The sequence below is a fragment of the Amphichorda felina genome (assembly GCF_050947745.1).
Source record: "Amphichorda felina strain 45539 chromosome Unknown scaffold_7, whole genome shotgun sequence".
Taxonomy (NCBI): domain Eukaryota; kingdom Fungi; phylum Ascomycota; class Sordariomycetes; order Hypocreales; family Bionectriaceae; genus Amphichorda; species Amphichorda felina.
Window position 1 is genome coordinate 156,743 of NW_028145043.1, and position 22,804 is coordinate 179,546.

At 52.6% G+C, this 22,804-nt stretch overlaps 8 protein-coding genes across 8 annotated transcripts; 3 read left to right on the forward strand and 5 right to left on the reverse strand.

The window, feature by feature from the left end:
• Positions 1 to 1,868: 1,868 nt before the first annotated feature.
• Positions 1,869 to 2,348, forward strand: ACO1O0_006826 (uncharacterized protein; the record flags this gene model as incomplete). Its single annotated transcript, XM_083196206.1, has 3 exons — positions 1,869 to 1,926; positions 2,010 to 2,207; positions 2,275 to 2,348. 3 exons carry the CDS (start codon positions 1,869 to 1,871, stop codon positions 2,346 to 2,348), a joined length of 330 nt encoding a protein of 109 aa, XP_083047414.1.
• Positions 2,349 to 2,739: 391 nt separating this feature from the next.
• Positions 2,740 to 3,635, reverse strand: ACO1O0_006827 (kinase-like domain-containing protein; the record flags this gene model as incomplete). Its single annotated transcript, XM_083196207.1, has 2 exons — positions 2,740 to 3,476; positions 3,542 to 3,635. 2 exons carry the CDS (start codon positions 3,633 to 3,635, stop codon positions 2,740 to 2,742), a joined length of 831 nt encoding a protein of 276 aa, XP_083047415.1.
• A 3,775-nt stretch (positions 3,636 to 7,410) lies between these two features.
• On the forward strand, positions 7,411 to 9,220 carry ACO1O0_006828 (regulator of chromosome condensation 1/beta-lactamase-inhibitor protein II; the record flags this gene model as incomplete). Its single annotated transcript, XM_083196208.1, has 2 exons — positions 7,411 to 8,905; positions 8,964 to 9,220. The coding sequence occupies 2 exons, from the start codon at positions 7,411 to 7,413 to the stop codon at positions 9,218 to 9,220; spliced, it is 1,752 nt and encodes a 583-aa protein (XP_083047416.1).
• Positions 9,221 to 9,855: 635 nt separating this feature from the next.
• Positions 9,856 to 10,854, reverse strand: ACO1O0_006829 (transporter YIP1; the record flags this gene model as incomplete). Its single annotated transcript, XM_083196209.1, has 1 exon — positions 9,856 to 10,854. The coding sequence occupies one exon, from the start codon at positions 10,852 to 10,854 to the stop codon at positions 9,856 to 9,858; it is 999 nt and encodes a 332-aa protein (XP_083047417.1).
• Positions 10,855 to 11,488: 634 nt separating this feature from the next.
• Positions 11,489 to 11,935, reverse strand: ACO1O0_006830 (uncharacterized protein; the record flags this gene model as incomplete). Its single annotated transcript, XM_083196210.1, has 2 exons — positions 11,489 to 11,734; positions 11,801 to 11,935. 2 exons carry the CDS (start codon positions 11,933 to 11,935, stop codon positions 11,489 to 11,491), a joined length of 381 nt encoding a protein of 126 aa, XP_083047418.1.
• Positions 11,936 to 12,469: 534 nt separating this feature from the next.
• On the reverse strand, positions 12,470 to 13,474 carry ACO1O0_006831 (S1 family serine peptidase; the record flags this gene model as incomplete). Its single annotated transcript, XM_083196211.1, has 3 exons — positions 12,470 to 12,800; positions 12,875 to 13,077; positions 13,196 to 13,474. The coding sequence occupies 3 exons, from the start codon at positions 13,472 to 13,474 to the stop codon at positions 12,470 to 12,472; spliced, it is 813 nt and encodes a 270-aa protein (XP_083047419.1).
• A 4,537-nt stretch (positions 13,475 to 18,011) lies between these two features.
• Positions 18,012 to 18,836, reverse strand: ACO1O0_006832 (uncharacterized protein; the record flags this gene model as incomplete). Its single annotated transcript, XM_083196212.1, has 1 exon — positions 18,012 to 18,836. The coding sequence occupies one exon, from the start codon at positions 18,834 to 18,836 to the stop codon at positions 18,012 to 18,014; it is 825 nt and encodes a 274-aa protein (XP_083047420.1).
• Positions 18,837 to 19,696: 860 nt separating this feature from the next.
• Positions 19,697 to 21,005, forward strand: PRS4 (phosphoribosyltransferase-like protein; the record flags this gene model as incomplete). The annotated part of the gene is made up of 5 exons (XM_083196213.1): positions 19,697 to 19,776; positions 19,881 to 20,181; positions 20,285 to 20,602; positions 20,663 to 20,798; positions 20,932 to 21,005. The coding sequence occupies 5 exons, from the start codon at positions 19,697 to 19,699 to the stop codon at positions 21,003 to 21,005; spliced, it is 909 nt and encodes a 302-aa protein (XP_083047421.1).
• Between the last annotated feature and the right edge of the window lie 1,799 nt (positions 21,006 to 22,804).

Below are 22,804 nucleotides of genomic sequence, written 5' to 3' on the forward strand. Positions count from 1 at the left end.
CCTGCAACAAGCTGGAGATGCAAGGACGGCAGCCTCGACTCCAAATTGACTATTGGACATGGATGGGGCATGGATGCTGAGAAGCCCAGCCTGGGCAGTCCAGTCCAGGCAGGCTAATCCGTCTCCAAGGCGCCGCCATGGACCGCCACAGCAACATGCTGGAGTTGCTGGAGCTGCAGATCAGTGAGGAGAACCGCAGCCCGGAAGAAGGAATAGCCACCACATCCCGGCTTCCGATGGTACTTTGCCTGGCATTTGTTGGGCACCGCCCAGCGAGTAGTACAAGTATAAATGCTACCTTGTATGTTATCATTACAGTAGTATTCGCACTCTCCCCCGGTGTCGGCGAGCGATGGAACTCATGGCGCCCTGGGCTCTCTGGAGCCTCTGCCCAGGCCTAACCCCCCCAGGGATAAACATCACATCACAGGGTGTCGTCAAAGCTGGCGCGCGCTGAGTTCTGCGTTCGCACTCCGCAGATCTAATACTTCGGACTCACGGAGCATCTTACCCCAGAAACCCCAGATTTGGGAGTGTGGGGAGAGCCTTTTGAAGCTAGGAAGCTCCAGTAGATTGCGCCATTGCTCGCCCCAATTCCCCTCAATGGGAATGCCATGTAGAAGCCATTCTGGATTCTGGCTGGACCGTTGGGGCTGGGTCGCTAGGGGGCGTGGAGTCGTGGCAGTGGGAGTCTGGGAGGGTCCGGCATTGGAAGTCGGCAAAGCCGGCACCAGAAACGATGGACTCCTGGACGGTGGCTGTCTCTCCCCCCATCCTGGAGCCAATCTGGAACATGACTTCCACTTTGATACCCTGCAGCAAACCAAGCTGCATCCAGCAATTTGGGAAAGGAGCCATCATGTTGGGCAACCACAACGTGCCCTTGCATCTCCTACTTATGTCTTGCCAGCCTAGCCAATCGGAACCCTCGTTTCCGACAAGAGCACAATCGGAACCAAGTTTACCGACCATATAACAAGCTCCAAAAGAAGCTTGCAGCGTGTGTGCACACAGGCGTGAAGTGATGGAGGTGTTTGGAAACACACTTGTATATGCCAATTCATTATGCTCCCAGACTTTTTAAGCCTATGATTTGCAACGGCTCTATCCATGGCAGTAGGAGCAATCCGGCTAGTATGTGCTTCTAGCCATTCCACAGGACTATTGTGTTTCTTTACTTGGCAATGTTGTGACTGCTGATAGAATACCGGACAAAGCCCGCGCACGTCACACCAGGATTTCTCCAGGACAATGCCGTGTTGTCGCTCAAAATCCGTCGTCATAATATCGATAAGCCATTTCGAGAGGTTTAAATATGTGCATGATCCTGCATCGCCCTCATTGTGAGACCTCCCTAAAGACGACGCATCCTAATATGTTGGAGAACATGTTTGGGGGCGGAGGAGAGCTGGTAGACTTAGGTAGGTACGGCGATGCACTGCGAATGGCCCCCACCCGTCAACTCAAAGTTAAATATCAAGAAAATGTGGTAAAAACTCTTCGATACTCTGCGTGACACATTCTTTGTCAGCCGATGACGGTGGAATGTGGAATATCGGTTCTGATGGTGATCTAGAAAGATGGATCTCGTTCGATGGTGCCTGGGAATGACCTGTTGCTTGGAAATGCAGCGCCACTGATTGGCTGCCCTGGCATTTAGGCTCCATCCTAGCCAATCAGGGCCAAGGTATTTGGTTCTCCAGGCTGTCAGCATATCGCCGCCGTGGAGACTTACATCGACTACAAAAGGACGAGATGACTTCGACAAGAACTGTTCGACTTCTCTATATCCAGAATCAAACACCAGACTCCAATCGGTTACATCTCCAGTCTTCTCAACCTCCCTTCAACCAACAAACCAAGCCATCATGACTGTCCCCAAGCCTTCGACCTGCTGCGGCAAGGGCAACGTTGAGTGCGCCTGTGGTAAGTCTTGTTAAATGCCCGATGAAAGAACTGGGACGCCTTTGTACATTATGTCCTTGAATTTTGCTAACGTTTTCCTCCAGCCAAGCAAGCCACCTGCTCATGCGGCCAGCACTCGGCCCTCCACTGCACCTGCGCCAAAGCCGACGAGGAGAACCAAATCTCAGGCCCTCGCTGCTCATGCCGCACTCGTCCCGCTGGCCAGTGCACTTGCGACAGGGCCCCGACCGAGAATGCCACTGTTGTTGGATCGAAGTGCCAGTGTGGCTCACGGCCTGCCGGTAAGCCACCTTTCTTCTTTTCCCAGGCGTCTTTTTGTTCTGTCCTGTGACTGACTGTTTGAACTAGGCGCCTGCACTTGCGAGAAGGCCGGTGATGGTGGCTACAATCCCGCCAACGAGATTGACTTCACCACCAAATGATGAATGAGTTTTGCTGGATAGCATATCGGTAATGGATAAGGTTGGCGTTGGGGTCTGCATATACTACTAGCTTGATGCCTTGGGCGATAAGACTGGTCCTGAGGACCTTGGGTGTTTTTTTTATGGTAAATGGAGGGAAGACTTTTCTACGTCTCTTGTAGAGTACTCCGTAGAACAATGATAAGGCTACGTGGCCGGCACCGCGATAACCGAGTTTTGTTCAACGACCCTTGGACCCGCTGATGAAAATATCGGCGAGTCGGAGGAGGCTCAGCTTAGATGCTACCTCTCGGTAATATACTGGCCCTGTACTCCGTATTTGACAGTGAAGAAAATGAAATTTCTAACGCTAACAACATCCCAGAGGCTGCGGCTCATCCATCAGAGACTTTCACATCTTGAACCACTCGTGCTCCAGCACCTTGTCGACACTCGCACGCTCCCCAGGTTCATAGCGGAACAGTTGATGCAACAGATCTGCCATTAGCCTTTGCTCCACCTCAGATGTATCCAATACTCTCTTCGTATTTTTGCCATCATTTCTGTCCGACGGGACAATTTCCACAGGCTTGCTCAGGATTACTTCCAGTGTCCACTCCTCTTCGGTATCTCCGTCTCTAATCCACCTCCCTTGGCTGTCGAAGAAGTCCTCCCGCGCCTCCCACTTTCCCCACCACGGCTCGGGCAGCTTGCCAAAGAACCTCACTATTTCGGCCAGCAATTCGTCCTTATCGAAAATCATATAGAAGAGTGGAATCTGCTGCCGGATTTCAAACAAGGTGCACCCGAGCGCCCACAAGTCGCAGGCTGGGCCGATAGCGTCCTCCTCCTCCAATAGCAGCTCGGGGGGCAGATAGTTCTCGGGGATTCCCAGCTCTGTCGGTGGTGATGAGATTGGGAAAGATTCGCCGAAGTCAATGACACAGATTTGGTCAGTCAGATACTTATTACCCAGGTGGGACATGTCGGCAGGCAAGACGAGGTACTTTGGTGAGGAGGCCGGAAGGTCCTCACCAGACTCGGTGCGCACTTGGGCCTTCTGGGGCTGGCCAAGGAGAGAAATCACTTCCTCCTCAGAAAGGTGGTCGAGGGTGGCAAGTTTAACAAGGATATTGGAGGGTCGGAAGTCTAAGGTGTCATTAGGAAGAGGTTATGACTTCAGGATATTGGACAAAGGCAGGAGAGAGACTTACCTCCATGGCATATCCCGTTTTTATGTAAGAAATTCATAGCCTGCGCGGTCTGATGGGCCATCTTTCGGAGAATGGGACCAGGTTCTTTCTCCATACGTATCCATAGGCGAGGTGAAACGCAAGGCCCAAGAACCGGGAGCACAATGCACTGGTGCGTTCCATTTGGTCCCTGGACCGAGAAATGGTCCAGTGGTATGGCAATGTGCTCAGCGCCGCGGACGGTTCGATCTAAACCCGCTAACTTTAGGTCTGAGAGCCCACTGGGAGTCACATCTCCCGTCATGACCTTAAGGGCAACGTATCTGGCATCCCGCATGTCCCGGCAGAGCCACACCGTGCCAAATCCGCCGTGGCCGAGTTTGTGGAGAACACGGTAACGGTCTGAAGCGCCGAGACGGTCTCCGAGGTGAATAGGATGGTATCCCCCTTCTTGATACTCATCCAAAGGTTCGAGGCCTTCGTTTATTCCATCCAGGTATGTGCCGTGAATGGTGGCTGGCGCATGGCTTAAAACTCCATCGTAGTCAAATGATATACCATCAGGATATTCATTAACGATGTCCACATTCTCTATATCGCGGCTGGATGCAGGTTGTTGAGACAGACTCTTGTCCGACATGGTTTTAAACGGTTTCTTTGCCGATGTTGTTGGAGCGTAGCCGAGGGGTGACTGAAGCAGAGGGTCCTGCGATGTTGAAAAGCTGGAAAGGTGCAATGAAAACCAGGGGCTACGTGCTGCAGCAGGTGTGAATCTTAGATGGAAATTTCCCAATAGAAGGGCATTGCCTTCAACGGTAGGCCAAAGTGAAGAATATGCAACGAGAGCCCGGAGATGCGAGGGGCGAGGGTGAAGGTATCGTACACGCATTGAGTCCTCCAGAGATGAGGGAGGGGCTTGCACAGATACGCAGCGGCCCATCACACTACAGCCGCGCGGTAATAGCGCCTGAAGATATCATTGGCTAGAGGTGAGGTCTAGAGAGATGGTCAGCGGCAATTACGTCATCAGACTTTAGAGCAATTGTTCAGTCACGTGTCTGAACAGTTCTTCCTTGTGATGACCACTGCGCGTCGGGCGGTCTTAAAGCGGGGCATGACCGATCTACAGTAGTGCTCATACTCTATTAATTTCCATAATTTCATCGCTGGCCTTGGTCTATCAAGTCATATCAGTAACTAAAAAGCATTCGTGATGCCGGCTAGGAGAAACCCGAAGCTGCTAGCGCAGTATACCCCCTGTCGGCTAACGGAGGAGTTCGCGTCGCAATCTTCAAGTTGTCAAACCGGCGTGTCGCTTTGAAAACGGCCAGTTTGCCGGCCTTATCAACCAACACCCCGATACTCTTTACCTCGACAAAACCTCTCTGTTTCAGTTGAACGGGGCAGCATTCAGCCGTATTCGTAAAATAGAAACTGGCAGTGTTCGGCCACGCCACCTACCGTTTCACTTGCCGCTGAGATCTTTCTGGTGCTATGGGCGCGGGATCTGGTTCCGTTCCTACCGTCAGCGTTGCGATTGTCGTCCTATCGTAATGATTGGTGCCTGGTCCCTAGTCCTAGCTAATTAAGGAATCAAACCATACAGCCGCGCTTAACAGACCAACGACAACAACCTCAACCTCCCAGGATAACGCCGGTCGCTCGCCTTCATTCGTGCTAAGTGTGATAGGCGCCACATAATACCAACCATGAATAACATATTACCAATATTAGACTAATACCATTGCCTCTACCAACCATGGCCCAGCCATTTCCATGGTTGGTGGGAAGGTCCGGACAGGGGTCGCTAGGATTGCGGCCATCATCATGGCCCGGGGCAGGAGTAATAGCAATCGTCTGGTGATGGTCACGGTATAAAGACCTGTCTAAGACAAATGTATAAAGCGACAGTTCGCCCGTCCTGTTAATGACCCTTCCGCAGAAAAACCAAATCTTCATATCCTGTTTGATTGTATCCAGTGTGTCAAGACATACAGCTCAAGGACTTACAATTCCTATCAAATAAAGGGCCATCCGTCATGCCTGTCCGTCCTGGTGACACTGTCTTCCGAGATGTCGGAAGCGGGACTACTAGTGACCCTAGGGTAAGGACAAATCCACAATCACGGTCAAGTCCTCTAACTCGATGCCATAGATCATGTGGCTTGTGACTCCTCCTCGCAGTAGTACTCGCACCCTCGGGAATGAAGAAGTCGCACGTGATCTAGGCCATGTCGGGTTCACCCACGTTTGGATTCGGTAAGTGTACTCACCACAATTACTCCTGCCTTATTTCATAAGCACACTACCCAATCCTTTCCATTCCCTTCTACTTGGGGGCATCTCAAGATAACCCACTGACTGGTCCTTTACTCCCGTGACTGCAGGTCATGCGATCACCCGACTACCCGCAGAAGTGTAATCACCCGCGGCGGTCACCGTCGCCGCCAGATGCTCCGCACCGACAATCACATCACGGTATTCTGTAGCAGGACCAGCAATGCTAATCTTCAGGGTGATATCTTCCTTATTGTGGAGAGAAATGGGCGCTGGCGCATCATGCATGACAGCGAACGAAGGGGCAACAACGGCCAAGGGATCGAACTATACCCATACCCTTAAGCAAGGCTACCAAAACTTGCACCTCGAGTGCATACCGCTGGCCCTAACTACCTAGAGGGTAACTAGATATGTTGTCGGATTTTGTATTAGCAGTGAATCAGGGAGTAATACATGTAGTTAGCGTGTTACGGTCAAATGTGCTAGTAGTTGTGGGAACTGGTGCCGCCATCTGAGGATCAAAATCACATAATAAAGGCCTCCTTATCTATCTAATGAGTGACTGCTAGTAGTTGCTAGTTTCTTATAGCTATACCTTGGCTTTAGGTAGGGTTTTAACATGTTTGTCCATCATATTGCTTCTGTCAAGGATCAAGGTTGGCACTAATTATCATGATCAAGGATCTATACTCCAATCGCTACAGAGATGAAGCAGCTATTCATCGGCAAACTCGGGATCTTAGTTGGCTGTGTGGGTGATACACTTATCGCTAATGGACATCTGTAGTACTATTTGCCCGTGCGCGCGGTAGGTGGGAAGGCACAAGGTGGCATAAGGGAGCAGGCCATCTTTTTAATAAGATATGCTTCTCGCAAGCTACGTAGGATAATTCAGGCATAAGATCTAAGCACTCAGATGGCCTTTTGACCCAAAAATACATAGAGTGTGACTGACTTCCTAGAAAGTCGTGAGCACGGAAATGGACCTCCTTATGGCATAGGTGGAATGCGGGAACGTGCATGTTGAGGATACAGTCACAACAATTCTACCGTTAAAAAATGAAGAAAAAAGCCGTAAGCATTTTGAAGACTCCAGTAGTATCTAATGTGCATCCCAAGCCTTATTAGTCCGGGCTCAGTGAAGGTGGTAGTCATTGAGACTTGGACAAAGACGTCGAATTGGAGATGCGACTCACCGCCTGCAGGGGGGTGCTGTTTTTCTGCCGGACAAAGACCTGGACTCGATAGGGCGGTGACGCCCCAAGTACAGCACCAAGCACCAGTGAGGTGATTGTGAATTTGTGGGCAGACCACCCTGGTGGGCTCGGTGGCCAAAAAATCCTCCCTCAAATTGCCTGTCGCGCGTCATTGCGTCTCTATTGTCTCTCGACATTGATCATTGCTTGCCATCAGTTTCTGGTGATTTTTGGTCGATTCATCTCAGGGAACCCCGAGGCATGCGTTTGTGTGTCCATCATCCTCTTGATTCTATTATTCTCCCTGACGCGCTCCTTGTTCGCGGTGACACGCCACAAAGCTGAGCTCCCTCAAGCTCCGTCCCTGCCTATCCACACGCGCCGCTACCCAACCTCCAACTCCATCAAATTCAGATGGCTCCTCGCGCAAAAGCCACGGCCGGCTCAACCGTAGCCAAGGCTACGAAGGCTGCTGCTACCAAGCGCGCCGGCTCCGCCAAACCAACTGCCAACGGCGCCTCTAAGAAGCGGAAAGCCGAGGACGTGTACGAGGTTGATGTTCCCGAGCCGAAGAAGCCCAAGACCACTACCAAGGCCGCGGCGAAGCCCGCTGCGAAGCCCGCTGCGAAGCCCGCTGCGAAGCCAGTTGCGAAGCCCTCTACCAAGAGGGCCACTCCCGCCCCCGAGAAGAAGCCTGTCGCTAAGAGGGCCACTCCCGCGCCAGAGAAGAAGCCCGCCGTCAAGAGGGCCACTCCCGCGCCCGAGAAGAAGCCCGCCAAGAAGGCTACTCCCGCCCCCGAGGACAAGAGGCCACGCGTCGCCATCGGCAAGAAGATCAACGACGCGCCGACCACGATCCTTGATGTCTACGTCTTTGGCGAGGGTACCTCTGGCGAGCTCGGCCTGGGCAGCAAGCGCGCTGATGGCAAGAAGCCCATCGATGTGAAGCGCCCGCGTCTCAACGCCAACCTGTCTGCTAGCGGCGTTGGTGTCGTGCAGCTATCTTGCGGTGGCATGCACGCGATTGCGCTGACGCGCGACAACAAGATCCTTACATGGGGTGTCAACGACCAGGGCGCCCTCGGCCGCGACACCACATGGGATGGAGGACTTCGCAACATGGACGGTGAATCAGAGTCGGACTCGGATGATGAGGATGACACTGGAATGAACCCACGCGAAAGCACCCCGGGTGCCGTGTCCGACGAGTATTTTGCCGAGAACACCAAGATTGTCCAGGTCATTGCCTGCGATAGCGCCAGTTTTGCTCTCACCGAGGATGGCCGCGTTTATGGCTGGGGCACGTTTAGGTCCAGCGACGGCATCCTTGGATTCACCGAAGGTATCAAGATTCAGCACACGCCCATGATCCTGCCCAGTCTCAAGAACATCACTGCACTGGCCGCTGGGTCCAATCACATCCTCGCCCTGGACAACAAGGGCAACGTCTCGGCCTGGGGCTCCGGCCAGCAGAACCAGCTTGGTCGCCGCATCATCGAACGCAACAAGCTCTCCTCTCTTATCCCCCAGGGCGTCGGCCTGCCCCGTGGCAAGATCGTCAAGGTTGCGTGCGGTTCCTACCATAGCTTTGCCATCGACAAAGACGGCAAGGTGTGGGGCTGGGGCCTCAACAACTTTGGCGAGGTCGGTGTCGAGGGCAATGCTGGCGAAGACGATGCCGTGATCCTGCGCCCGGCCAAGATCACCTTGCTCGAAGACCACACGATCCGCAACATCGACGGTGGCGGCCATCACTCTGTTGCTTGCAGCGAAAAGGGCGAGCTCATCACCTGGGGCCGCGTTGACGGCAGCCAGGTTGGCATCGACCCGAGCACGCTGACCGAGGAGAACGCCATCTTTGATGACCGCAAGACTCCCCGTATCCTGTTCGTTCCCACTGTTGTGCCTGGTAAGTTGTTAACTCCTCATGATATCTCACAACGATGTATCACTAATTCTGGCAACAGGAATCTCCGACGTGGTCACCGTTGCTGCCGGTACAGATAACAGCTTTGCTGTCACCAGCGACGGCAAGGCTTACTCCTGGGGCTTCTCCAGCAACTACCAGACGGGCCAGGGTACCATCGAGGACGTCGAGAAGCCCACCCAGATTGACAACACAGCCATCCGCGGCAAGAAGATCGTCGCTGCCGGTGCAGGTGGCCAATTCTCTGTCCTCCTCGGCGAGGCAGACGTTGCGAATGGCGTCAACGGCACCCACTAGACGTTGATCTTGCAGATGCTCTAGTTCACGGACCCTGTCAATACGACAGGCTATTATAGTTGAAGTTTTCCATGGAGATTATATACATGGCTACGTACGAGCTGTGGTTTTATTCTACTTTTTGGAACAAGATGGCTTTTTTCGGTTGCTTTTACGTTTTGCTAGACTTGAGGGGAGGCCGTCTGATTTTTGTAATACTATATGGAGGCAAGGCGACAGACGGATGATGAAGGCCATGACGGCTGGGATGAGACGGCTTTCTTCAGCGATTCGAGGTGCGCGCAAGCGGAATATTTATAACAAAGACGGGATGATGTTTTTGAATTGATTTTATGTGCCGCTACAATCTATGTTCCTCATGCTCTAGCCCCGTGTTGCTTTTGTACCTTTCGTACTTCTGGTGATGTTTCCCCCCTGATGAGATCCACCAGTTCTAGCGGCCCTAACCTAACGCCTTGCAAATACCATTCCTCCCAACGCTTTGCGACGCCTATATTTATTCAATCCCTAGTCGACACTGCGTCCCATGCAGGCCCCGACTTATCATCCACTCCGTTAACAGGCAGCTCTAGACTTATCCTGTACCAGAGCTGTCCCTCGTACTAGTATCGTTCCTCGCCCACTTAACCCGCCCTTCAGCTCTCCCACGCATGAGCCGCGGGCACCGCGGCGGCACCTCGGCTACTAAAGATGCCCATGAGCCCGAAACCAAAGTAGAAGAGCGCTAGCGGGTACGCAACCAGGACGCGCATCCCCGTCATGCGCCCGACCACAGTGAACATGCCGCTCGCGCTGTACGTGCACCAGAGAATAGCTGCCGACGTGAGGATGTAGCCAAAGAGCGAGTTCATGGACACGACCACGCCCACCAGGCTCGTCGCCACGAGGGGCAGGAGGCAGTAGCCCAGGATGGACGCGGAGCGCGGGAACGTCAGCGTCGCTGAGAAGTGCCCCCCGCCGACACCGACGCCGCCAGGGCCCGAGGCGTGGCCCGGGTACTGCTGGTAGGCCTGCTGCTGGTGCTGCTCCTGTTGGAGCTGTGCGTCGGTGGGGGACATAAGGGAGAGGATGAGGTGGAGCGAGGTCGAGCCGAGGAGGGCCAGTCCGTAGACGTAGCCAAAGTGAATCTGACCGGAGAAGAGGAGGAAGGTGCCGAAGAGGAGGAAGAAGAGGACGGGGCCGGCGAGGTCGGAGTCATCCATAATGTGGTTGTCGATGGGGCGGAAGGGATTGAGCACGGCGAGTGTCTGCAGGTGGTTAGTCTCGGACGCCCAAGTGAAGAGAGACAGAGGAAGTACCTTGCTCTGAATATGCCCGAAGTTAACGCCCAATTCCTCCAACAGCGGCGGCTCCCCATCGTACCCCTCGGTCGAGAAGGCGGCAAGCCACCCAGTCCTCAGGCCGCCCTGCTCGCCCATGCGACCCGAGACACCGGCCACGGGCGCGGCGCCGAACCCGGGGGCATTCGAGAAGCCAGCCTGGGGAGTGGCCCCGCCGAAGCCGTACGAGGATTGCTGCTGGGGTGCGCCGGCGCCGGCTGGAGCGTATGATGACTGGTAGAACTGGAGGTTCTGGGCACCGCCGGGCGGCGCATACCCGGGGTTGGGGGGCTGCTGAGAGTAGTAGTTGGACATGGCGGGTGTTGGCGTGATGGAATGGGAGAAGAGTTGGGAGGGCGGCAGCTAAAGCGCCGTTGTGAACGTCAAGCTCAACTATGTAGCCAGCTTGTTGTGGTGTTTTTGGAACGTCGAGGTGGGAGCTACGGTGAGGCCAGAATCCACATGCAAGTCGCCTGCGCACAGCTGGCAGGTGGTGGGGAGGGCGCTTTTGGTGTTGGGCAAGGGAAGGTGGCGGCCTGACATCTGAGGCACCAGGAGACACTTACAGAGACTAAGGTGGGTATGGATACTACAAGATGAGTAAGGTATGTACCTAGTTAGTTGATTGAATTGATGATCTGCATTTTATCTATTTTGACTTTGTCCAGCCATGCATCGATTTTACCTGTTGAACTATTAGGTACGATTGTACAATTCTGTCTCCATTTCGCTTAATCGTGTCGTGGTATGTGGAAGGCAGCCGTTATCAGCTTACGTTTAGAGGGGTAGGAGTGCTGTGGACACAGTACGGAAACCGCGGAGGACAGCAAGGGCAACCAACTGTCGATAATATTGAAGTGGAGAGGGTATCAGCATTGCAAAACCAAACAAATCCCACACCTGATCTAACAACTAACGATCCGGGCGCTCCAAGACGACCCGCATCACGTTAGACCTGAGCCTGACTGGGATTAAACGCCCTTGTGGTTGCTCGTGACGCCGTCACGAAGCGGTCAAAATCGGCCGCCAACTCAGGAAAGTCCTTCACCAGATCCACGCACTTCTGGCGCAACTCGGCGGTCTTGCGCGATCGTTCCTGGGCGCCGCCCACGGCCTCGGCCGATTTGGTCCACAGGTTCATCATGCCCATGAGCGAGTCCATAAAGTCATGGTAGTCCTTGGAGCGCATCGACTTCTAGGTGCTGGGTGTCAGCCTCTGGCGTTTGGGACTGAAGTCGAGACCAGTGAGTGAATCATTTACCTTCGCCTTGTCGGCGTAGCGGATGGTGAAGAACATGCTGTCGTCGGCGTACGGCTGGATACCTAACATGGCCTCGTTGACCTCGCTGGCGCGGCTCCACGCATCATCTTTATCGGGCTTTCTCTTGTTGGGCATGGCCTCTTGTTTGATCTGATTCTGCGGAGAAGAGAAGCCTCTAGGAGACTGAGAAGGGATGATCGCTGGATGCTGCTGTCTGATAACCCACACCAGTCGGGCGTTGCTCGTTTTTTGGTGCCTAGCAGGAATCGGCGCCGCCGCCAGACGCCCTCTCGAAAATGTGAACATCCACGGTTGATGGTTACACCTAACCGTGGCGCTCCGCCACGATGGACACGCCAGACGTTTTCAGCCCCAGACTCCGCACGCTTTCACCGGTACTATGGTGCCTCGTTCCAATTGAAAAGGCTCATGACACGACGAGATACAGAATGAGTTCTCATTGTTACTACCTAAGGCTCTAGGGGACCACGAATTGATTCCTTATACTAGTATGCCTTGGACCAATGGTTATCTAGAATAGAACATTGGTATTAATACTAGTAGGTAACATAAATCTTCAATACATGTAACGTGGGTATCCTCTCCATCCTGCACCATGAACGTCGAACACGGTCCACGCGCAATTCAAAGGCAGCGAAACAATTAGAATCAGGCTTCCCACATATTCTCAGCAATCCAGGGGATGAACATGCCCAGCCTAGTATTCACGCCAGCAAATCCGGCTCGAGCGCAGCCAGCGCCCCAGGACACGACACCAACCAGGTTTCCAGTCGTGTTGTCGAAGACGGGGCCGCCGCTGTCTCCCTGGCAGGCGTCCTTTCCGCCTTCTTTCTCGCCAGCACAGAACATGGTGTCTGTGATTTCGCCACCGCTCGGGCTTTGTTCATACTGAGCCTTGCAGGTCTGACGCGAGACCACGGGGATCGTGACTTTCATCAGAACGTCCGACCCTTGATGTGCACCCTCATGAAGGTCGCCCCTGTTCCACCCGTTAGTGCTGCTTATACCGTTGGGAAACTAGAATTCCCAGCGTTATTGGACAGTAGTACGTACCAACCCGCGATAGTTACTGTGGTGTTGACAACAGGATCTTCGCCCGCTTCGGGCAGATTGGCGTAGGCAATGGTCTCGGATTCCTCAATTGGGGCTGTGAGGTGCCAGATGGCAACGTCGTTTCCACCGCTGTCGGCCGAAACATAGTCGGGATGGACAATGATCTTCGAAACGCCAACATGCTTACCACCAGAAGCCGATCTCTGTGTACCGTTAGTTCCGAGTTTCTCCTGGAAGTCCTCAACGAGTCGGGAGCGGCGACAGAAAACACCGTGTTCTCCCCCAAATGGAAGAAATCTGCAAAGATACGGAGTAGCTTACGTTGCTTCCTGCGCGGACTTGGATTACCGAAGGTTCCATATCCACAGAGCAATGAGCCGCCGTGACAACAGTCCTAGCGTTCAACAGAGTACCTCCGCAGAAGTGACCGCCGTATCGGCGCGACCCCAGGCTGACAATGGAAGGGAATTCGGCCGTATGTGCCGGCTGTCCACCAACGATAAAGATGTCGCTGCTGTCGTCTGTGCTGTGTGGTCGTGCTGCCGCCATGGAGACGGCCTGCAAGCCTAGTGCGGCCGCCAATGCATACTTCGGTGCCATTGTTGGATGATTTTGGGGGAAAGCTGTTTTCTGGATAGGTATGAAGCACAGGAGGGTGGGAAAATATTAATAAAGGGGCTGTTTGGAGGATCTGTCGTTTGGAATGTTTTGATTGTGCTAATTTCGAGAGACCAACGTTCCCATTTATATTCGAGCAACCACTCGCACAATCTTTATTTTTCCTTCTTTGTCAAGTCTCAAGAGTCTCTGTAATAAGCGCGTGGATCACCACTGCTAAACCCCGTTTGCGTCAGCTTACCCATTGGCCATTATTGCGATTGCTTCTTCTTACACGGCCATGGGATCTGTCATGGGTTGGGAGTTCTGAACTTCTGACGTGGTCTCCAGCCCAACCGCCCAACTAGGTAGCGCAACGGGGCCCACATGCATTGCGATCGTCAGTCGCGTCAGGCTATGTATCAGGCTGTTGACGCACTTTGGTACAGGTGCTCGGTGAGACAGCGACGCCATGGATTCGATGCTGTAGTGGGTCACTGATCTATCCCTTGAATCTGAAAACAAAGATGGATTATCACGGCAGTAGACGGCAGGGAGCAGCGTCTGCAAAAGAGCTGAGATTAGATATCTGGATCAGTTTTGGAATATTAGCGTCAGATGACGATGGCTGGATTCCCAAAACAGCTGAGCTCAAAGGTCAAGCCTACCGACGCGTCGATCTCTTATCCAGGAGTAGCAATCTGCCATATCTCGGGCGGATGTGCACAAATGGCAAAGCTGACCGGATCGCCACAAGACGTTGTTTCAAAGGGCTGTAGTAGGCTGGGGAAATGCCTCTCTGACAAGTGTCACGGAGGCGAAGCTTTGGGGTCCCGGTGTGTCACGGACGGTATTATTACTAGATATGCATGGAGCCATCTTTCTTAGAAATCCCGATCTAGCAGGCGCCTTTTCAGCCTTATATAATACTCCGTACGGTGCTGCAGATAGGAACAGGCCGGCTAACAAGTACCGTACACTCGAATAGTGGGGGTCTCTCAATTGGGTGGTGACTGATGCGTACTCGTAGTACTCGGTAGAAATAGGCCGGCCTACCCAAGTAGCGAGCTGGGTCTATAATTGTGTACTGAAGGTTTACAGGACAAATCCTTAGTTATGGCGACGCATGCTGTTGGCATGCATGAGCCATACAGTCAGTGGTGCGGGTACGGAGTATATGTTATAGTGTTATAGATTGACAGAGTTGTATCAAGAAATTACTTGGTCGACCGCCACAACGAGAAACGTCAGCCTCGTATAGGACTAGAGGTTCTTTCAATGTATAATATGAGATAGGAATCAATGATCTGTGCGATTGATGCCAGTATCATAGTTATTAATTGATGCGGCTATTACATATCTTGCGTGCACTGACCTGTTGCTCCATGAGCCACGACCTTAGGGTCCTTCCAGCTAGCCGGCTAGGGCAAACGGCCTACAATGACTTGCCGTATGCATCAATCATCTACACGGTGTTACACCTAATATAACCAACTAAGCCACTAAGGCCCTCTTTGTCGTCGTTGTTGGCATCGTGGTGTTAATGACCTCGGACTCTGCCTTTGTCACACCAGAGCGATCCTCACTCTCCTCCTGCCTGAACCCGCGTCCTGGCACGAACGTCCTCCACGCCAAGACAAAATAGGCTAAGATCTTTACGTCGTAAAGACAACCCCAGGACCAGCCCCAGGGCTTATTGAAGTGTTGATTATCTCGCAAGGGATTGACTGGGACTTGATTCGATTAAGAATTCCACTTTGCATTAGTCCTCACCCTGATGCCTAGAGTTGTTATGTGGCTGATAAATAGTAATGCTAACCTCGAATCAAAGCACTCGTAGGTGGTGGCCCAGGCTTCCGCCCTGGTGGTTATCATCCTGCCCATCTGCAAGATGAACTTCATGACGGTCAATATCGCGTCATCCATAAGCTCGGCCATGGTGGATACTCGACTGTATGGCTCTGCCGGGACAAGCATGTCGACACGCCATCCTATGTCGCTATCGAAATTCTTCTCGCTAGCGAGACAGGGAAGGATAATCGCGAGCTCCTGCTGGCTAACAAGCTCAAGGAAGAGGGCCTTCTTCAGACCACTGCTGGCCAGCAACTGTGTCTGCCCCGAACACATTTTACGAGCCAAAGTCCAAATGGAACGCACTTGTGCCTTGTTTACCCTGTGCTGGGGCCATCGGTACGATTAGCCGCGAACATATTTTTGGATGGCGAAAATGGTACCATTCAGTCCCTGCGGGGAATATCGCGAACGGTAGTCGAGGCTTTGGCTACACTACTTAGCCGCCACCTTTGCCATGGAGGTACGTCAGGGAGTCAAGGCTACCCTAATGCTCCCATAATTAATTTCCCAGGCAGACTTCAGGCCCTCAAATATTCTTCTAGAGCTAAAGAGCCTTGACGGTTGGGATGAAGAGCAGGTACTCTCACTCCTCGGCGAGCCGGAAACGACAGAAGTTCATGTCCGTAAGGACTCTCGTCTAACACCAGATATACCTTACGCTCCCAAATATCTTGTCTATCACCCCGACTTTCGAGATATTGAGTTTTCAGCTATATCGGCATAGCGAAAATCATTGACCTTGGTCAGTCATATGACACAGCCCAGCAACCCATGCCTACTACCTTTGGCATTCCCGCCAACTACGCGGCACCAGAGATCATCATTGACAACTTAGGCACAGTATCAATGGATCTTTGGTCTCTGGGCTGCACTCTGTACGAAGTACGACTTGGGAAGCGACTTTTTGACGTATTTCAGTTGATCGGCCTCCGTAAAGAAGACTACGTGGATGAAACTGCCTCCATCTTGGGGAAGCCCCCTGAGCCGTGGGCCAGATACTACACCGAGTCTAATATGGCTGATACCGTATTTAACTCATCTTTAGTATATAAAGAAGATACCAGCTGCGATTTTCGAACCAGCCGTGTCCGTTCTCTCCAAGAAAAGATCGGCAGTTGCCACGACTGTACGGGTCAGGAGTGCGCCCATCCTTGGTATCAACTGATTTCCGAAGCTGAGGCAGCGCTACTGACAGATTTATTGGAGAGATTATTGAGATACAGACCGCATGAACTAATTAGCGCGCAGGAGACGTTGAAGCACGCTTGGTTTCGTTCCCAATATTGATATAGTCTGAATTACATATGATAGGCATCCCTATTCCCTGTTCCCATCGGTAGGTTCTAGCCATGACTCTCAAGGCACTATCTACTAGAGGTGGTTTCATAATGGACGTTGTGACCTGGACTTGCTTGTATTCTGGCATTTCACAATACTATGCTAAAGCGGCCATTTTGTTGCGTGGACATTGGGAATATTTGGCTATTTTAGAGTCATTCAAAGTATCATGATCAGCGCGAGAGCTGGCCTGCTGCGATGGCCTCGTGGGTATTTCTATTATTTATGGCGTGGGGGTAGAGGGCATCGGCTGTAAGCCTTACAAGAATGACGGAGAAGGAAGGAGGAGAGTCGAGACCAGCACTGTCGAGGGCTAGGCTTCCTTTTAGGTACCGCTAACTACAGCTAGACACAGCTCGCCTTGGTGCGGCCACATACCAAGGGGCAGGGGGTGGTCGTCAATACTTCAGAAAAGCTTGAAACTCCTAACTCTTAGGAGTCTTCTTAATTCACAAGAATCATAGAAGTCCCTCCACAGCATATCTCATCTCGCAACCCTTTTCAATGCTGGTTGGAGGTGTTGATGGAAGCTTCACCCAAGGCCACGGTATATCGATTCATTGGCTAATAACAACGCAAAGGTCAGTTACAAGATCGTAAAAGCCGAAGGCAGTCGTGATAACCCGATCGGTCAGACTACCGCGAGTGTAAAAGATAGGTCAATCCTCTAAATATCTTCTCGGCGCCGTCCAATCACGCAGGCGATAGTGGTATCGAGAGCGGAGAGGATCACCCTAAAGTTTAGCCACCTTGAGTGCATCAAGTTTGAGAAACAGCAAGCAAGGGATTTAAATTCTTTATATAAAGTTTAGATTAATAATATACGATGGATGACCCTAGAATTGAATCTGGGATTCCTATATTCCCCTCCACCCCCAAAATATGTAACGTATATATAAATCAGTCTGAAGCAAAGGTCTACTCAGCAGTGACGGTCAGAGTAAGCCCGTATTTGTTAAAGAGGATCACTTACCTTCCGGCCTATTGTAGACGGACGTCTTATCTTCCTCAGCTTGCAATGAGGGAGCCCCTGTACCATTGGCTACCGGAGGAGTAGAGGGAGAAAGACTGGGGATATGTGAAGGAATTGTCAATGAAGTCTTCATAATCGAGACGTCCTACGTCAAAACTTAGGGTTAGGGTTATATTTTAAGATAGCTTTAAGAAAAGTGATATGCTAAGAGATTCATAGTTACATATGTAACAAAGATATAAACAAAGGCTTGCTCGGCCTTCTCTTTCAGTCAAAAGTTCGACATCGTGCTATCGTCCTGCTCATAGAAGCTGCTTGCGCGCCCCAGGGGGGGTTTAAGATATTCAGCCACCATTCCTTAATACCATCCATTGATTATTGCTTATGAATATTACCCCATCGCATACCAGGAATCGTGCCTCCGTCCACCAGGATGTCGGCTCCCGAGATAAAAGAGCTATCCGGCGAGAGGAGGAAGGCTGCCGCATTGGCGATATCATCTGCGGTTCCAAACCTAGCCATCGCCGAGCTTTCAACAAGTGCTTTGATCTGCGGCGCATGCTCGCTTTCAAGCTCCTGATGGACCATTGGGGTATAGATGGCTCCAGGACTGATGGTGTTGATCCTCGCGCCCTTGAGCCCCCACGCCTTACACGCGGCCTGCACGCGCAGCATATTTGCACGCTTAGAGAGGCCATAAGCCATCTTATCGCTGACGGACTGGACCTCGGGATGCTCGAGGAGCTTGTCGAGAGGGGCCGTCGCCAGGTGCTGCTCAAGCTCCGGAGACAACTTGACGCCCATGTGGCCAGCCATGCTTGCGATACAGACGACCGACAGTCCCGGGGAGGCCAGCGGGTAGAAGGCGTCGAGGACGTTGGCCGTGCCGAGCAGATCGACTTCCAGTACCTTTTGCTTTGGTGCCATGATGGGTGAGAGACCGGCAGTATGGACCAGCTTCTCTAGTCGCCCAGCGTCCGCGACAGACTTGGCAAAGGCGGTGACCTGGTCATAATTGGAGACATCGACGACGTGAGTGTCGACATTGTGGCCGCCCATGCGGAGAGATTCAGCAGCCGCCTCCAGGTTCTTACTCGAGAAATCGGCGAGCAGGAGTTTCTGACCGTTGGCGATGCGGCGGGCGGTGGTCAGGCCCATGCCGCCGGTACCGATGATGGCAACAACCGATCGTGCCGCCATAGTGTCAGGTGAGTGAACGTCGGTTGTGGTTGAGCTGTGAGAGGAATAACAAGGTAAGATGTGAGAATGATGAGGATGATGGGAGAATGATGGGACGATGATGAGACTGAGGGGCAGGATTGAGGGGCTCCATCAATGTTCAACCATGCTTCTTATAACCTTACATAGTATGGTTTCGCATATTCGCACTCGGGCATTACTATCTTGCCGAGACTCCAGATGCGAACCCGACGTGCATCCTGTCGCCAGGGGCCCATGGGTCTAGCCAGAAGTCAGTTTGATCATTGCCTTAACGGACTGACAGGTGACAGGTGACCAGGAGGTTCGAGACTGCCACTAGACTCCAACGTGGGGATCAATGGAGATTTAGTGGAGTAGTGTGATTTTAGGCTTGGTGCGGTGCGGATTTGCAGTGGGGGCGGTGCACGATCTCATGCTCGGCTGTCCAGAGGAAAAAAACTCGTCAACAGCGCCATCCATCGCTGAGCTTCTCACTCGTGATCCTGTCTTCATTCCAAGTTCGCAATTCAAGGCTACCGCCAACCTCGACCCGAGCGCCCTCCCGAGCCACAATCCAAGGCTTAAATCGCGACCGTTGGAGTTCACGGCGTCCCCGATTCCCGCCAGACACCATTCCTTGCATCTGACACAGCTGAAACCCGCACCGCCAGCCGCCGCCTGCAGCAACTCAACAGCACACAGCCTTTGACACCGCAGCCGGGCTGATCCGAGCCGTGCCCCCAAACTTTCTTCGCCGTCCCCCGCGATCGGATTGGGATAGCAGTTTTTTTTTTCTTTCAGCCTCTTGACCTCTGTTGGCCACCCTTGGCCCTTTCCCCTTCCTCTCCTTCTCTCCGGCAATGTTGGACCAAATGGCAAACGAGATCAAACTCTTGTCGGGTAGCTCCCACCCGGAGCTCAGTGCCCAGGTCGCTAGCCGGTACGTCGCTGAGCCTCTGACGAACGATGAGACAGACCGCAGAGAGTGGGAGAAGCGTAAATGTGAGAACGCGAGGCTGACCGTTCGCCTGCCATGCAATGCAGCCTGGGCATCGAGGTGGCCAACACCATGAGCCTGCACTACTCCAACCAGGAGACGAGTGTGTCCATTGGCGAGTCGGTCCGCGACGAGGATGTCTTCATCCTGCAGTCCACCGCCCCCGGCGACGTCAACGACGGCCTCATGGAGCTGCTCATCATGATCCACGCCTGCCGCACCGCCTCCGCCCGCCGCATCACCGCCGTCATCCCTAACTTTCCCTACGCCCGCCAGGACAAGAAGGACAAGTCTCGCGCCCCCATCAGCGCTAAGCTCATTGCCAACATGCTCCAGGTCTCGGGCTGCGTAGGTTTGCCCCTTCCCCCGCCTTGATCTTTTTCGTTCAACTGGTGGTGTTGTTGCTGTATCGGTCCAACCCCAACCGCTGACCGCCCATCGTAACCCGTAGAACCACGTCATCACCATGGACCTGCACGCCTCGCAGATCCAGGGCTTCTTCAACGTCCCCGTGGATAACCTCTACGCCGAGCCCTCCGTGCTGCGCTGGATTCGCGAGAACCTCGAGGAAAGCAACTGCGTCATCGTCTCGCCCGACGCCGGCGGTGCCAAGCGTGCTGCCTCCATCGCGGACCGCCTCAACACGGGCTTCGCCCTCATCCACAAGGAGCGCCCTCGCCCGAACGAGGTTGGCCGCATGGTCCTCGTCGGCGATGTTGTGGACAAGGTCGCCATTCTTGTAGATGATATGGCTGACACTTGCGGAACGGTAAGGCTCTTTTTGGGTGTGCTTGGCTTCATGTAGAGCGCTCGGCTGATGATTTTTCAGCTTGCCAAAGCCGCGTCGACCCTCGAGTCGCATGGTGCCCGCGAGGTCTGGGCCATTGTGACGCACGGCATCCTCAGTGGCAGGGCCATTGATACTATCAATGCCTCGTGCCTATCTGGCCTGGTCGTGACCAACAGTAAGTCTCAAGATGTTGCGTGTCTAGGCTGTTCCGAGGCTAACAATATTGTAGCTGTACCGCGTACGTCCACTGATCAAGATTTTCCATGTTTTTGCTCGAGTCCAATTGGGAGGTATACTGACAATTGTAGTGGGAGACAAGACGGAGCGTTGTCCCAAGTTGAAGGTCATGGATGTGTCGGGGACCCTGGCTGAGGTTAGTTGAGACGGTGACGACGCGAGCGAATTCGAAGACTGACTGTCATAGGCCATCCGACGGACTCACAACGGCGAGTCTGTCTCATACTTGTTTACTAATGTTCCTGTTTAATCGGTAGCCAACTATTTACACGGTCAAATCATATTGGATTAAAGCGACTGTTCGTATATTTCTGTGATGGTCGTTCACAAAATTACCACATAGTGCTTGACTGCGCGCATTGGGATTGGGGCTCACAATTTCTACCGGCACCTATTCCCATTGCCGCAGTGCTCGTGACAAGACGGGCCTACAGGTTTTAACGATGAGTCGATCCTGCTGTCAATGACGTTGAGATGGGCCCATCCGTCCGTTTAGGTGTGACGCCGAGTGCCGAGGCCGGAGATTCCGGCTCCGGTTGTTTGTCTTGGCACCGGTGGAATCCCAGAGCCGTTCGATAACCACGCTCATTCTTTTGCAGTGCAAGTGACACTCCATTCTTGATCTCGCCCATCTTTCACGCAGGCGTCGCATAGTATTCTTGTAAAGGCGTTGGTTCGACGTGAGGTAATCAAGGGCCTCTTGGAGAACCTGTTGATCGACATCTGTGATCTGCCAAGCCCCCACAGCCCGTGTCAAATGAATCAATCTGGCATCCCGGAGGCCGATCTTATCTACGTCGTATGCGTATTCAGGATTTGATTTCTGACGGACTACGGATACAACCGTCCTTCGGTGACCGGAATAGGTCCCCACCACTACAACTCGGCCCAACGATTCCGATCTTCCAGCTCGTCGAACCACAAGTCACCCTGGTACCATGGCCTCCCTCAGCTACACTGTCCTCGGAATTGCTACCACCCCAACTTCTGCCAACACTGTTATCGCCTAGACCGGCGAGGTGATGTAGGCCGTCCTGTCCTCGAGCTAGTTCTCCATTGAAATAGACCGTCTGCTCAATACCATTGAGTTATAAACAGATCTCCACTGCATCGAAGACCTTGTCAGAACAGGTATCGATCGCATTTGCCGGGAACAGAAGAGAAACTCAAGCTATTCTATGATTCAATTTCCTCGGGACGGTAGTGTACGTGTCGGACTTCTAGTCTGCCGTTCGACATATATCCTCGCAAGACTGCAACGTTGATTGGTTCCAAGATGCAGAAAGTATCTTGGCCACTCTAGGGCCGCGCAAAGCGGCTTCTGGGCCGCTTCTGCTTGACAACGTCGTAACTACGACTTACTCTAGGTACCTGAAAAAGTCCATGGAGGAGGCCTCCCATGTCTTAATCCCGACTTTATATTGCGGGCATGTAAGTGAGAGTGTCCACGGACCGTTAGCCGTTGACTTTATTGATTTTGTTGACCCTACATCCTGCTCTGGAACCACACATTAGAAAGTTATACATAAGTAGAAGGTAATAGCAATGAGTTCCCAAATACCGTTTATTTATAAGCATTAGAAAACCGTTAATAATAGTATTCCGCTAGCGATCAAGATAAGACACTACTGCCTGTCCGAATGCCGTTTGTATAGCTTGACAGACTCTTGAAACTAGATCCTGGACCCTATCACTCGAACGATACATTAGAAAGCTGTACATACTAATGGTAGTATTTCACTGGCGGCTAAAAATACGAGATTGCTACGTGTCTGAATGCCGTTTGTATACCTTGATGGACCGTTGCAACTAAATCCTAGACCCTATCACTCGAATGGTACATCGTAAAACTGTACATACTAATGGTAGTACTTCACTAACGGCTAGGAATACGACACGGCTACGTGTCTGAATGCCGTTTCATTCAATGGGAGACAGCTTTAG